Genomic DNA, 15,257 nt, shown 5'->3' on the forward strand with positions numbered 1-15,257 from the left:
AAGAAGGACAACAACAAATTTAAAAACAAAAAACAACCAGAACTGACAGAAAACCCAACTGTATGGAAGTCCGACAACCAAGGAGTTAAAGAATACACACTCATCCAGACCAATAGGAGGGGTGGAGATGGGCAGCTGGGACAGAGAGGACTTGTGGCAAGGTGGTAGCTGGCAGACCACGTGAGGCAGCAGCTGGTGGACTGGGTTGTCCCACATTTGCGTGCAGGTAAACCGGGGGGAACAATTGGGGAGTGAGACAGACTGCACAACCCAGGGTTCCAGCAAGGGGAAATAAAGACTCGAAGCCTCTGACTGAAAACACCTGTGGGAGTTGAGGTGGGAGTGGGAGAAACTCCAAGCCTCACAGGAGCGTTCATTGGAAAGACCCACAGGGTCCTGGAATGTACACAGACCCACCCACCTGGGAATCAGCACCAGAAGAGCCCAATTTGCTTGTGGGTAGAAGGAGAAGTGACTGAAAACTGGCAGAGCTGAGCAAGCACCATTGTTCCCTCTTGGACCCCTAGCCTACAAACTCAACAATGTGGGTTGCCCTGCCCTGGTGAACACCTAAGGCTCTACCTCTTACTATGTAACAGGTTCACAAAGAGAAAAATATATGAACCAAATTAAAGAACAGATCAAAGCTCTAGAAAATATGTAACTAAGCAACAAAAAGATAGCCAACCTATCATATGCACAGTTCAAAACACTGGTAATCAGGATGCTCACAGAATTGATTGAATTTGGTCACAAATAAGAGGAAAAAATGAAGGCTATGCTAAGTGAAATAAAGGAAAATGTACAGGGAACCAACAGTGATGGGAAGGAAACCAGAACTCAAATCAATGGTTTGGACCAGAAGGAAGAAATGAATATGCAACCAGAAAAGAATGAAGAAACAAGAATTTAAAAAAAAAAGGAACCTCTGAAACAGCCTTAAATGTTCCAATATCCAAATCAGAGAAGTGCCAGAAGGAGCAGAGGAAGAGCAACAAATTGAAAACTTATTTTAAAAAATAATGAAGGAAAGCTTCCCCAATCTGGCAAAGAAAACAGACTTTCAGGAAGTCCAGGAAGCTCAGAGAGTCCCAAAGAAGTTGGACCCAAGGAAGCCCACACCAAAGCACGACATAATTACATTACCCAAGATTAAAATGAAAGAATCCTAGAAGCAGCAAGAGATAAGGAGACAGTTACCTACAAAGGAGTTCCCATAAGACTGTCAAATGATTTCTCAAAAGAAACCTTGCAGGCAAGAAGGGGCTGGAAAGAAATATTCCAAGTCATGAAAGGCAAGGACCTACATCCAAGATTATGCTATCCAGCAAAACTATCATTAAGAATGGAAGGGCAGATAAAGTGCTTCCCACATAAGATTAAGTTAAAGGAGTTTAGCGGAACTAAGCCCTTATTGTATGAAATGTTAAAGGGACTTATGTAAGAAAAAGAAGATGACCAAAAGTATGAACAATAAAATTTCAACAAACTCACAACTATCAACAACCGAACAAAAACAAAACAAAGCAAACAAACAAACCATGAACTAAACAAACAACAGAACTGAAACAGAATCACAGAAATGGAGATCACATGGAGGGTTGTCAGTGGAGAAGGGGAGCGGGAAGTGGGGGAAAAGGTACAGGGAGTAAGTAGCATAAATGGTAGGTAGAAAATAGACAGGGGGAGGTTAAGAATAGAATAGGAAATGTAGAAGCCAAAGAACTTATATGTACAACCCATGGACATGAACTAAAGTTGGGGGGAATGCAGGTGGGAGGGGTGTGCAGGATGGAGGGGACTAAGGGGGAAAATGGGATAACTGTATTAGTATAATCAATAAAATATATTTTTAAAAGATTCTCTTTATCTTTAACCTTTAGCATTTTAATTATGATGTGTCTCAGTGAGGTCCTCTTTGTGTCCATCTTGCTTGGGATTCTGTGCTTCCTGGACTTGCATGTCTGTTTCCTTCGACAAATTAGGGAAGCTCATGTTCTTATTTTTTCAAATAGATTCTCAACTTTTCACTCTTTCTCTTCTACTTCTGGCATCCCAGTGATGCAAATGTTGGAATGCTTGAAGTTATCTCAGAGGCTGCTTATACATTCCTCACTTTTTTAAATTTTCTTCTTCTTCTTGTACTGATTGCTTGTTTTTTCGCTTCCTTATGTTCCAAATTATTGATTTGATTCTCAGCTTCATCCACTCTACTGTTGTTTCCCTGTAAATTGTTCTTTATTTCTATTAGAGAATCCTTTGTTTTTGACTGGATCTTTTTTATGCTGTTGAGGTCCTCACTAAGTTACTTGAGCATCCTTTAATTTAGACAGAGGGGAAGGGAAGGAGAAAGAGAGGTAGAGAAACATCAATGTGTGGTTGCCTCTTGCACGGCCCCCCACTGGGATCTGTTCCGCAACCCACACATGTGCCCTGACTGGGAATTGAACTGGCAGCCCTTTAGTTTGCAGGCCGGCGCTCAATCCACTGGGCCACACCAGTCAGTGCTTGAGCATCTTTATAACCCACTGGTTTATAAAAAGTTTGAACTCTGCATCTGACAGGTTGCTTACATCATTGTTTAGTTCTTTTTCTGGATTTTTGATATGTTTTTTCATTTGTTCCATATTTCTTTGTCTCCTTGTTTTGGCAGCCTCCCTGTGTTTGTTTCTATGTATTAGATAAAGCTGCTATGACTCCATGTCTTGGTAGCGTGGCCTAATGTAATAGATATCCTATAGGGTCCAGTGGCACAGCCTCCCCCGTCACCCAAGCTGCATACTTGAGGTGCACCCTTTGTGTGGACTGAGTACACCCTCCTTTTGTAGTCGAGCCTTGGTTGCTGTTGGCAGGTCAATTGTAGGGATTTACCCAGGCCAGTCAGCTGCAAGGGCTAGCTGCGACCATGACCACCAACCTCCATGGGGGATCAGATGTGGTCTGTAGCTATCCGCTGGGTGCACAGGCTCTGGGGTTTCCTGGCCAAGTCCAGCCCCGACCTATGTTTTGCCTGGCCTGTGCTATACATCAATCTGAGATGGTTGCTACTTGTGCTGGGCTTGGAGATTCCCAGGCAAAGCCAAACTGTGAATCTAGGCTGGCTGCTGCTAGTGCCATGTGTGGGGCCACTTTGCAAGAGGTACAGGGATTAGGGGCTCACTGAGTTTGCTGGCCATTGCTTGTTTGAGAGGATTTAGGAAGTTGTGAAGCATGAGCCAAGATCAGCCATTCATATGGAAGTCTCCGCTAATAGCTTGGGTGAGCCCATAAACTGGGTGAGACAGAGTCTCAGGGGCTCTCCTGGGTGGGGCAAACAGTATTAGCCTGGTTTGATGGGGTCAACCTGGTTACCTGCCTGCCGGCTCTGTGGCTCTGTTGGTGGGAGGTTTCAGAAAAGGGACAATAGCCTCTCTGTCTGGGAGAAAACTGTCCCCTAGCTCTCGCCTTGATGTCAGACGATTCACTTCCTCCCTGTATACTACTGGTGCCTTTCAAGCTGCTCCAGGTGCTGGAACTCAGAGGGAGTAGGTGAGTCTGTGTGTGGGTTCTTCAAGAGGAACTGCTTGGGACTCTAGAAGTTTCTTCTGCTGACTGAATCCCAACTGGTTTTTGTAGCCAGAAGTTATACGGATTTATCTTCCTGTCACTGGGACACTGAGCTGGGGGGCCTGGTGTGGAGTTGCCACTCCTTACTCCCAAAATATGCCTTCTGAATTTTTATCCACCATATGTGGGTGTGGGACCAGCCTGTTCTATATCTCCAACCCCCCACCGGATGTGGTTTCTTTAACTACCTAGTAGTCAGGCTTCCATTCAACTTGAGTTCTGATGGTTCTGAGTGACTGTTCTATACTTTAGTTGTAATTTTTTAAATATTTTTATTTTTTAAGGCTTTATTTATTTTTAAAGAGGGGGTAAGGGAAGGAGAGAGGGAGAGAAACATCGATGTGTGGTTGCCTCTCATGTGCCTTTTACTGGGGATCTGGCCCACAACCCAAGCATGTGCCTTGACTGGGAATTGAACCAGCGAATATTTGGTTCACAGGCTGGCACTCGATCCACTGAGCCACACCAGCCAGGGCAATTTAGTTGTAATTTTGATGTGGTTCTGTGAGGAGATGAGCCGTGTTTACGTAACTATGCTGCCCCCTGACTGAAAGTCATCATTATTTACTTAATCTTTTTTGACTTGTAAAAATATATTCACTGACTCCTAAAATTATTATAAAATGTTATTCACCAAAAAAACTTGTTAAACTGCATGTTTGTTTTTCATTTCTCTCCTTTTCAATGAGGCACATTTCCATGTAGCAAAGAATATCTCGACAATTTTTACCTATTTATATACTCTACCCATAATCATCACCCCAATCAAGAGAGAAAATATTCAGAGCAACCCCCAAAAGCTACCTTTGACCCTTCCCTATCAGTTCCCCTGGTAACTACTATTCTGACTTCTATCAGCTTTAGACTACTTTTGCCTGGTTTTGAACTTCACACAAAAGGGACCACACAGCCCTGGCTGGTGTGGCTCAGTGGATTGAGCGCAGGTCTGCACACCAGAGGATTGAGGTTCAATTCCCAGTCAGGGCACATGCCTGGGTTGCAAGCCAGTTCCCTGCAGGCCAGTTCCCAGCAGGGGACACACTAGAGGCAACCATACATTGATGTTTCTCTCCCCCTCTCCTTCCCCTCTAAAGATAAATAAATAAATAAATAAATATTTTTTTTAAAAAAAGGACCACACAGTAGACATTCCTGAGTCCAGCTTTTTTTATTCATTATAATATTGCTGAGATTCATTCATGTTATTTTGCATAGCTGTAGCTTGTTAGTTTTCGTTGCTATGTAGTATTCCATTTTAACGAATACACCGTTGTTTATCCACTCACCTGTTGCTGAATGGTTGGGTTGTTTCTAAATTTTGGCTATGCTGGATAAAGTTGCTGTAACCAGTCTTTTGTTGAACACATAAGCATTCATGTATCTTGAATACATACCTGAGAATGGAATTGCTTATCTGAGCAGGTCAAGGTAGATATATGCTTAGCTTTTGTAAATATTACCAAGCAATTTTCCAATATAATTGTGCCAATTTAAAGCTCTCATTATAGAATAATTTTGTTTGTTCCCATCCTCAATAATACTTAATATTGTCCACCCTTGTACACTCCCATCACTTTAAATACCGCCTGAGTGAAGATCTTCCATCTATCTCCATCTCCAACGCAGTGCTCTTCCCTGATGCAACTAGTGTGTCCAGTTGTCAGCATGACATCTCTCCCTGGATGTTTTGTCAGTATCTCCCAGGTAACAGGTCAATGCAGAGCTCTCAAGCCCTCGTTCCACTCAAAGGGTTGCTTTCCCTGGCTTCCTCCTCCCTATCATCTACTCAGCTGCTTCAACTAAAAACCTTTAATTCTTCCCCTTTTCTCGCCTCCACATCCAATCCTTCAGCACAGCGCTGTATTCTATTTCTGTATTACATCTACAATCTGTCCATTTCCTCCCATGTTCACCACCACTCCCCTAATGCAAACCGCCATCATTCTTGACTGCTGGGCAGCCAAGGGGATATTTCTAACAATAAATCAGTAATGTTACCTCCTTGCTTGTTGCCCTCTGGTCACTCCCTAGTTCTCTGACATAAAATCCTAACTTCTTACCTTGACCTCAAAGGCTGTGAATATTCTGGCCCCTACCCATCTCTCTGACCTCACTTCCTTTCTTAGGAGACTGACCACATTCCATCCTCTTTTTTTTTTTTTAATCCTCACTCAAGGACAGCTCACTAATTTTAGGGAGAGGGAAGAGAGGGAGAGAAAAGGGTAGAGAAACATCAGTGTGAGAGAGAAATATTGATTAGTTGCCTCTCTCATGAGCCTTAACCAGGCACCAACCCACAACCTAGGCACGTGTCCTGACTGGGGATTGAACCCATGACCTTTTGGTTTGTGAAACAACACTCCAACCAAATGAGCCACCCTGGCCAGGGCCCAGTCCAGCCACTTTTCTTAAATACATTAAGCGTGTTGTCACCTCAGGGCCTTTGTACTTGCTGTTCCCCCTATATGGGAAGCTCTTTCCTCAAATCTTTGCCCAGTTGCCTCTTGTTTATTTGTTTGGATCTTAGCCCAAATGTCTCTTCCTCAAAAAAGGGCCTCCCTGACCACCTTGGCTAAAGTTGTCCCTCCACACCCAGGTACTCTCTATTCTTTTACTTTCTTTTACTTTCTATATAGATCTTAATTTTCCTTATCTAATCACTTGCTTTTTTTTTTAAGTGAGAGAGGGGAAGGGAGGGAGAGAAACATTGATGTGCAAGAGAAACATGGATTGGTTGTCTCCCATGTGCCCTCAACTGAGGACACGGTCCACAACCCAGGCATGTGCCCTGACTGGGAATCCAACTAGCAACCTTTTGGGTTGTGCGATGATGCCCAACCCACTGAGCTACACCAGTCAGGGATAATTACTTACTTTCTTAACGCTCATGTCCTGCGATGGAATGTAAGGTCCCCAGGGGCAGGGGTTGTGTGTGTCTAATCCCCTGCTGTGTCCCTAATATGCAGAATTACATTGTCCAATATGGTAGCCACTAGCCACAGGTGGCTATTTAAATGTAAATTAATTAAAAGTAGAGTTAAGAATTCAGCTCCTTAGTTACACTAGTCACATTTCAAATGTTCAATAGCCACCTGTAGTTACTGGCTATCATATTGGATAGCGTAACGTAGAAAATTTCCAACATTGCAGAAAATTCTGTTGGATAGCACTGCTGTAGAATCCAGTTACCCATAATAATAAGTACCCAGTAAGTGTGTTATTAATAAAGATTTCTTTTATGGCTATCTTATGGGTCAGATAAACATAGACTAGAGAGGTTGTCCCATTTTTCCAAGGCCACACAGCCAGGAAGTAGCCTAGCAGGGATTTGAACCCAGGATTGCCTTGATCCAAAGTACATGCTACTCCCTTCTCAAGAGCCATAAGCCTTCTGGCTATTTAGAGAGGGTTCTCCTTGTCCTCCTACAGAGCCTTCCACCCTGAGGTTGTACCTAACTGTGGGCCGCTTTATGGAAGAATTGTTGCTCCAGGTATTAAGGATGCTGGGGTCAGTCCTAATTCCATCTCAGATTCATTGGCTATGCCTTTCTCAGCCTCAGCTGCATTGCTATAAAATGAAGAAACAGACCTTGATGGGTTGAGGCTTGGGGATGGCAGGGAGGGGCCCTGGTGTGGCTGGGTACACTCTTCAGATACTGTCCGCCTCTGGGGCAGGCCAGCGTGGGGAGTGGGGTGGGTTGGTAAGGGCTTTGGTTGGCTCGACCTTCAATTAGCAGCTCCTGTTCCTTGAATGCTTACAGAGAAGAAAGCTGAGGCTTAGGGAAGTAATTTAGCTAACGCTACACAGCAGGGGAACTGGCGGAACTAGGACTCCATCCTGAGACCGTGATATCATGCCTATGCCACCGAGCAGGGTGGAGTACAGAGGGCAGAGCCAGGACTCACAAGAATCGCGGGGAGGAATGGTCCTGTAATAAGTGGTGACCTCCCCGTCTCTGGGGGTGTGCAAGCCTGTGCTGGGCCGTCCACGGGCACGAAGTGGTGCCCGGGCTGGACACTCAGGCTGGACCGCGGAGCCCTTCGCTGGCCCCCTGCGGCCTCCCGCAGTGGCAGCGGCAGAGGCTCCAGCACTGCGCCGGTGGGGCGGGGCCCGGCGGGGGCTGCTATTTCGGTCTGGTGAGCACAACCGATGCGGCTAGGCGGGGCCGGGGGCGCCTGCGCCGCCATATTCCCTCCCGCCGGCCGGCCATCGGCGCGCAGCTACCATGAGCACCGCGGCCTTTCACATCTCCAGCCTTCTGGAGAAGATGACGTCCAGCGACAAGGACTTCAGGTGCGCCCCGCAGCTCCGCCCCACCTCTCCGCCTCGACTGAAACCCTGGGTCTCCCTCCCTACTAGGGGCATGGGCCCCGGACCCCGCAGTCTCAGTCATTTTATCAGGGTTAAGCCCCGCCCCTTCGCCGAGACCCTCCCCTCCCCCTCACCTCAACGCCCCCGGGAGCTGGGGCTGGCTTCTCCCAGGATTGCATCCTTGCCCTGTCCGTGACTCTAATTCCTGGTTCATCTCCGGCCATGTAAATTTCAATCCCTGCTTCCTGTCCCCCATTAAAGCCCCAGCTCCGCCCCGCTGCATCCTTCCTCTGTCTCTTCTTTCTTCATTTACGCCCAGCCCTCCTCTCGCCCCACATCTGATGCGCCCACAATGAAGCGAGGGACCCCAGCGCTGCCTATGCTTTACTGCATTGAAACCCGGCCCCTTTCTGGGATTACACTCCGGGATTTACTTGTTCAGTGGTAACCTCAGCAACAGCCCCCCACCCCACCCCGCCCTCTTCTCACTATCACTCCAGGCCTCCTGCCTGCACAGGAGGGCACCCTTTCCCATACCCTCCACTCCCAGGTTTGCTTTGACTCAGCTTGAAGGAGGGGGCTGGGCTGAGTGGTCTTGCAGGCACAGGTAGATAATGGTTGAGTTGGGGGGGGGGTCTAGGTTTTGGATGTCCACTCCCCTTATTCCACCTTCCCCTAGCATCCTGAGCTTCACAGGAACAGGGCTGAAAAGAATAGAGGAAACTTGTGGTCCAACTCCCTCATCCTGGAGGAGAAACTGAGGCCCAGGGATGTTTGTCCCATGGTCACACAGCCAGTGGACCCTCTGAGCTGAAAGAAGCTCAGAGGGACCAATATAACTGCACTGACTTATTGAATATTCTATCACTTTATCCCCATTTTACAGATAGGAAAACCAAGCCCCAGAGGCATGAAGGGCCTAGGTACAGTCACAGAACTAGAGAGTAGAGGATTTGGGGTCCAAATCCAGGTCAGTCTCACATAGAGACTGAGATCTTGGCAAGGCCATCTGATTCCAGCCCTCTGACAGGTGAGGAGATTAACCTCTCTGCCTTCTCCTGAAACCAGTTCCTAAACACTCCTCACTAACCCCTAGAACAGCTTTAGTAGGTCTTTTGAGGCACAGTCCTAGGTTCAAATCCTAGTCACAACCACTTACTGGCTGTGTGATCACGGACAGCTTGCTTGACTTCTCCTGAGCCTCAGCTTTGGTTCCTATAAGATGGGGATAATAACAGAACCCACCTCAGAGGGTTGGTACGAGAATGAAGTGAGTTAATGCATGTGCAATGCTTAGTGGCTGGCACCAGGTAACCACATAATAAACAGACACTATTATGGTTTTGTGCACAGCAGAAATCTGCCATGCCCCTTTTCCACTCTGGGCTTTTACCTGGAAGTTCTGTGCCTCCCTTCATGTCCCCCATTCACCTGGCTAGCTCCTTCTCGGTTGTCACTTATTTGGGATGCCTGCTAATACCCAGGCAGGTTGGGCACCTCCTCTGAGCTCCCACACCTCTTCTGCCCATGTTCCTGCTGCATCACATCTTAGCCTTGGGAGACCCAGGACTCCTGGAGCACAGAACTGTGTGTTTCCTTTTTGTATCCCAGAGCCTCTTCTGTGTACATAGTAGGTGCTCAAGAAATGTTTTCTGTATCCTGGGCTCCCTGCTGTGCTGTACATTGTAGTCCCATTCAGTCCACCTGTCCACCTGGGTGATAATGATTGTTCTTCCTGTTCTCCAGAAGCTTGGAGAGGTGAAGTGACTTGCCTGAGGTCACACAGCAGAGGGGATTTTGCCCCACTGTTTCTAGGGCCTTAGGTTTAGTCTCTAGGAGAAGGAGCTGGTCCTGCCACCTAGAGCCTAAGAAGCCCTTTCAGCCTGTTCTGCCAGCAGCCCTAGAACACTTAAAACCACCCAAGTACATGAGGATGGTGTCTATTTTTAGAGTCCAAATACCAGGGAGGTTGGGTCCTGCCGACCAGTTGTCCAGGCACCCATGTGGCCAAGTGTTTCAGCTGAGCTGCCTCTAAGGTTTCTCTGGAATGAAACAGAGGCTGTGTCCTCTGGCTCCTGGAGGCAAGCAGTGACCCCAGACAGAGGTGGGCAGGGTGGAGGATGTCTTCCATTTTTGTTATTCCTGGGCCCCCACTCTGGGCAGGAGGCTGCCCTGTTCCCACGCAGACTCTGACAGTGAAATGGGTAAGCTGGTAGGTCTGGTAGGAATTCCCTCATCATTACTTGAAAACACAGTAGTGTTGGTTGAGGAGCCAGGAGAACTGACTGGCGGGCTAATTTTCCTCCCAACTTGCTACGTGACACTGGGCAGTTCCTGCAACCTCTCTGAGCCCAGTTTCCTAATCTGCCTCCTGCTAAGAACTCATTGTTCTCTTGAAAACTCCCAAGGAGGACAAAGAAAGTTCTCATTTTGTAGGTGGAAAAAGTGGGACTCAGAGAGGAGTCTGGTGCTCAGATTTACCCAGTTGTTAAATGACAAGACCAGTGTATTTACTTAAAGCCTAACTGTGGTGCTCAAAGCTCTTATCTACCAAATTAAACACTGTTTCTGTACACCCCTATTGTTACCGCCACACACAGATGCACAATAGGGCTTTCTTTCTTGGAGAGCCAAACGTTCCCAGGACCCAGGGGGTGTCTGAAATGCCAAGCATATTTCAGAAAGGTTTGATTCTGAGTTCAGGTTTTTGCATAGCTGTTTGGCTTTGAGCCCCGTCAGAGGCTAACTGTAACCCTTCCTGCCTTTCCGCCCTCTCCCTGGCCCCCACCCTAGCCTTCTTTGGACCTGTTCTCTGTGGGGCCTGAATTCTAGAGATGAAACTGACAAGCCTCTGTGTGTCAACAATTCACTGGGGGAGACACATTGGTGACCAGGAGTGCAGCGTAGTATGAGAGGTGCTGTGATGGAGGGGTGCAGACTTCTCTGAGAGGTCCTGTCTGGACGAACCAAGTGTTCTGAGAGAGTGTACGTGGGGGATAGGACAGGGCGGTCAGAGAAGTCATCCCTGAGACTGATGTCAGCTGAGCCCTCAGCACGAACAGGTGTTCAACAGATGGAGAAGAAAGAAGGGGCAGGAGGCCCATCTTGGGCAGAGGAGCACACCCCTTGAGTTGCCAGGCTGAGCTGGATCTCCATGCACTGCAGCAGAAATGCAGCTCAGAGGCCCTGCCTGCCTTCCTAGAACATTCCCTCAGGTGGACAGACCTGGGAGTGCATGTGCCTGACTGGGACCTTGGCCTGGCTCAGATCCAAACCCCTTCCTTCACCTTGCCTTGGCTGCTTCTCCGACAATGGCCAGGCCCAGAGATAGGCACGGTCAGCCCTGCCACTCCTCCTCCTCCTCTCAGCAGCCTGAGGCTTATCCCAGCTGTTAAAAATAAACAGCTATGACATCGACAGGTGACTTCCTGGTAACAGGGTGGTGTGAGCCGCCATGACTTCCAGAGGCAGGTCTGAGCCTACAAAGACATGGCTGACCGTGGCCGATTTTTCAGAGGGTGGGGGGATGGCAGCGGAGGGTAGGGCTTTTGGTTGACTGGCTCAGCTCAGAAACCAAGGCTGGTGTGAGGAGGTGGGTGCCCTGTAGGTCAGCAAAACCTGGAAGCTTCCCGGGGCCACCACTCTTTGGTCCCAACTTTGTGGCATCTCTCCTTGTTGCTCTGTCCTGCTTTTTCCTCTAGTCTCCATTCTCAGGTGCCTGCAAGAGCCTGTGAACAGGTGGAGTGGGCCTGGTAGGAACCTGGTGACCTGGAGAGTGTGTGTTTCATCCAAAGAGGGCAGCCGTGATTTGACTAGAGCAAATTGTTGTCACCAGGACTGTGAGCCCAGCTGCATTCAAATAGTCTGTCTTCAAGAGAATCCGGAACTCAATACTTTTATGTCAACTCTCCCAGCTTTCAAGTATTGACAAATAATTTAAATTTTTTGAAAAACATTTGCAAGATGGACGCAGCTGAGGGCTGCCAGTTTAAGACTCTGCCCTCCCTTCTGAATTTTGTCAGGAATGGTGCTCCACAGCGCCCCCTGTACCCCCAACTCTCAATGGCTTTCCAGCTCAGACCACCCACCACTGCACTTTCAAATGCCTGAAAGAGGGCATCAGGCCACTGATCTGCGCACCCAGGGGCAGGTAGCCCTTGACCATGATGCTCACCCTGGGCCAGGGAGTCAAAACTGAGGACCGGTCAGCTGTCAACAGCAGTGTCTAAGGTGTACCCAGGCCCACTAGTATGGTTCTCAGAGAGTGGTCCCTGCCCCTCAGCGTCATCCTGGAACGTGTTAGAAATGCCCCAGCTCAGACCTGCTGATTCAGACACCCTGGGATGGCACTCTTGCTGGCTGCAGTTTGAGAACCACAGGTCTAAGGCCAGGGTCGGTTCTGTGAAGTGGAAGTGTGGAGGGCTAGCCCCCTCCAGTTTCCGGTAGAGGGGCTGCTTGCTGACACCTGACTTGGCTGGAAGGTGTCTGTTCAGATTTCTAGAGTGAATGAGATGTGCATGATGTACTGTGTCTTTATAATAACGGCAGTGCCACTCACTGTTTCTTTACTGAGCACTCGCTGTGTGCTGAGCACATCACATGCATCATTTCATTTTATCTTCCACACAACTCCACGAGACAGGTGCTATTCTCATCCCCATTTTTCAGACAGTGCAGTGAAGGCTCAGCGAAGTGAAGTAGCCCAAGTTCACATTTCCGTAAATGGCGGAAGCAAGAGCCACAAACTCTGAAGCCCTAAGCATTTAGCTAGTATGCTGCACCACTCTTAGTTGGCCACGGTGTGGCAGTTGGTGTCTCTCATGCAAGGTCTCCCTGTGGTAGCCTGACTGTGCCCACAGCCCAGATGATCTACTCTCCCTTGAACCTCCCTTGAAGGTCTGCTTCGGGGGGAACTCTATGATACTTCCTAAATCACTGGGGCCCCAGAGCTGCTCAGAAATCCTCCTCTGCCCTCCCTGCCCAGGTTCATGGCCACCAGCGACTTGATGTCAGAGCTGCAGAAGGACTCCATCCAGCTGGATGAGGACAGTGAGCGCAAGGTGGTGAAGATGCTGCTTAGGCTCCTGGAGGACAAGAATGGCGAGGTGCAGAACCTGGCAGTCAAGTGGTGAGTGTCGGCCGTGTGGGGTCAGGGAGGCACCCTCGGGCTGTACTCGCCCAGTGTGGGAGCTCCCTGGGCATCCCTGTCCCTTTAGGCTACAGTCTCTGAGAGAAGAATTGCTAAGTGGCTCTTCGTGTCCCAGTGGAGTTGGACAGTGACTTGGTCTGTGTTCCCCCAGAAGTAAGGGTTCACTTGTAAGTTTATTTGAGAAGTGATCCCAGGAAAATCCAGTTTGGGAATAGGGAAGGAAGAAAGCCAACAAAGCCTGTGTTATCAAGCAAGTTACTGCTGTGGGGAAGCAGAGCTTAACCCTGCTGGGGGCCCCTTAGAGTGTTCACGCCTGCCAGCTCTCCGTCAGTCCTAGGCTGAGGGCTGCTTCTGGGCTAGGGGGGAGGGCGGTGCATGCCCTGGCACCAGCGAAAGCCCTCAGGCACAGGTGCAGGTACTGGCACTGGAAGGCAGAGTGGCATGCACCAGAGTGGTGAGAGCTGAAGGGACACAGTGAGCTGAAAAAGCAAGATGGGGTATGCACAGGGTGTGTGTGGGAGGTGGGGGGGCAGGGCAGGGCACTGAATCATGGCAGGGGTCAATAGTCGACAGAGCAGGGGCATTACTCTCTAACAGTACTCTGTGAGCTAGGCCCGGGCATTCTGGGCCATGTCAGTGAATTTCAGCTTGATCCCAAGAGCAAAGGGAATTCAGTAAAGGATTTTATGCAGAACGTGACATATCTTCCATACACCTCCACAAGGTGGTATAGAGAGACAAGGTAAACTGAGGTTTCCCACCGCCACAACCAGTATCCCCTTTTTATAGTAGGTAGTCTGAAATACCCTCTTCTTCTCATGAAATGACATTCGTACACGTTATAACCTGCCTGCATGCAGTTTCAAAGCTGTATATATAGTGCCCTCAACTGTAATGTAAAGGAGAAATAGAAGGAATGTGGTTCATAGGAAAACAGTATGTTTCTGTAAGTGCTCAGGCTTGATGGCAGCAGAGTGATGACGAGGGCAGGAGAAGCCTGCACCTCAGCGTGGACTCACTGTGAGTGCCACAGCAGCAACAGGTGGGAATGGGGGGTGGGGCTGGGGACTCGGGTACCACCAGGGGCATGGCTCTGAGTGACAGGATTTCCTGAAATGATGACTATTTCCTTGTAAAGTTTCCCAGAAAACCATAGAGTCTTCTTTCAATTTACCTGATAATTACATTCTTGGAAAATTCAGCATGTATTAAGAGTGCAACAAGTGCTTTGTGTTTATATGTAAAATGAAATTAGGATGTGGACCGAGATGACTATAGAAAGGCTTTTATCTGTCCGGATGCCCAAAGGAATGTTAGAAATGCCAGCAAGATTTGAAATGTGATTTGCTTTGCAATACTGTCTTTCTACCTCCCCCTTCCTCCGTGGCATCAGTAAAAGCCAGAAGTGCCATCTCATTAGTCATAATGACCAAAAAAGGCTCCATAAATTTGCAAAACACCCCTGGGGGCAGTGTCACCCCTACCGTGCACCAATGCTACAGGACAGAGAACAGGAGGGCCCATGATTACTTAGATGGGCGAGCTGCTGGGGAAAGCTGGCAGGAAAACCAAGGTTTGCAAACTGGCATGATCTGAGGTCACTTGGGACTTTTGTTACAACTGCGTATTCCCCATCCAGGGATTCAGGAGTGGGAGAGGTGGAGGGAGGGGCTGAAGCAGCAGATGAGAATCTGCATGCTAATGCACACTGACGGAGAACCACTCATTTAGGTCAGAGGTTCTCACCTTTGACTGCATGTTAGGATCATCTGGGAAATTTTTGAAAATGCCCGTCGTTCAGGCTACACCTGAAACCAATTAACTCAGATTCTGGGGCTAGCACCCGGATGACAGTTTTTTAAAGGCCCCAGGCAATGGCAATGCACAGTTCAGGCCAAGACCCAGTGCATCAAGTGCAGCTGTTTTTAAACACTCACATGCATTCAAATCACTTGGGGACTTTGTTGAAATGTAGATTCTGGTTCAGGAGCTCTAGGGTAGGACTTGAGAGTCTGCATTCTGACAAGCTCCAGATAATGCTTATATGTGACCACACTTTGAGAAGCAAGGCTCTAAGGGGGGTCAAACTCATTTTCTCTGGGGGCCACATCAGCCTGGCGGTTGCCTTCAAAGGGCCGAATGTAACTTTAGGACTGTATAATGTAACTACTCCTTAACTAGGGACAAGGC

The 15,257-nt window shown here is 48.3% G+C and overlaps 2 protein-coding genes across 4 annotated transcripts in view; one reads left to right on the forward strand and one right to left on the reverse strand.

The window, feature by feature from the left end:
- Window positions 1-8,159, reverse strand: part of TMEM40 (transmembrane protein 40) — a 50,583-nt gene extending 42,424 nt beyond the window's left edge. Inside the window, exon 1 of the mRNA XM_037139334.2 lies at window positions 8,053-8,159. Coding sequence (XP_036995229.2) covers window positions 8,053-8,132 — 80 coding nt within the window. The 5' untranslated portion in view covers window positions 8,133-8,159. The remainder of the gene's footprint in view (window positions 1-8,052) is intronic.
- CAND2 (cullin associated and neddylation dissociated 2 (putative)) overlaps window positions 7,605-15,257 on the forward strand; it is a 31,932-nt gene continuing 24,279 nt past the window's right edge. Inside the window, exons 1-2 of one of the 3 annotated variants that reach the window (XM_053669318.1) lie at window positions 7,605-7,900; window positions 12,903-13,046. In XM_053669318.1, coding sequence (XP_053525293.1) covers window positions 7,833-7,900; window positions 12,903-13,046 — 212 coding nt within the window. In that variant the 5' untranslated portion in view covers window positions 7,605-7,832. The remainder of the gene's footprint in view (window positions 7,901-12,902; window positions 13,047-15,257) is intronic. The other 2 variants (XM_037139331.2, XM_037139333.2) reach the window with 2 other exon arrangements.

The sequence above is a fragment of the Artibeus jamaicensis genome, unplaced genomic scaffold (assembly GCF_021234435.1).
Source record: "Artibeus jamaicensis isolate MK-2021 breed Jamaican fruit bat unplaced genomic scaffold, CSHL_Jam_final contig_519, whole genome shotgun sequence".
NCBI lineage: Eukaryota > Metazoa > Chordata > Mammalia > Chiroptera > Phyllostomidae > Artibeus > Artibeus jamaicensis.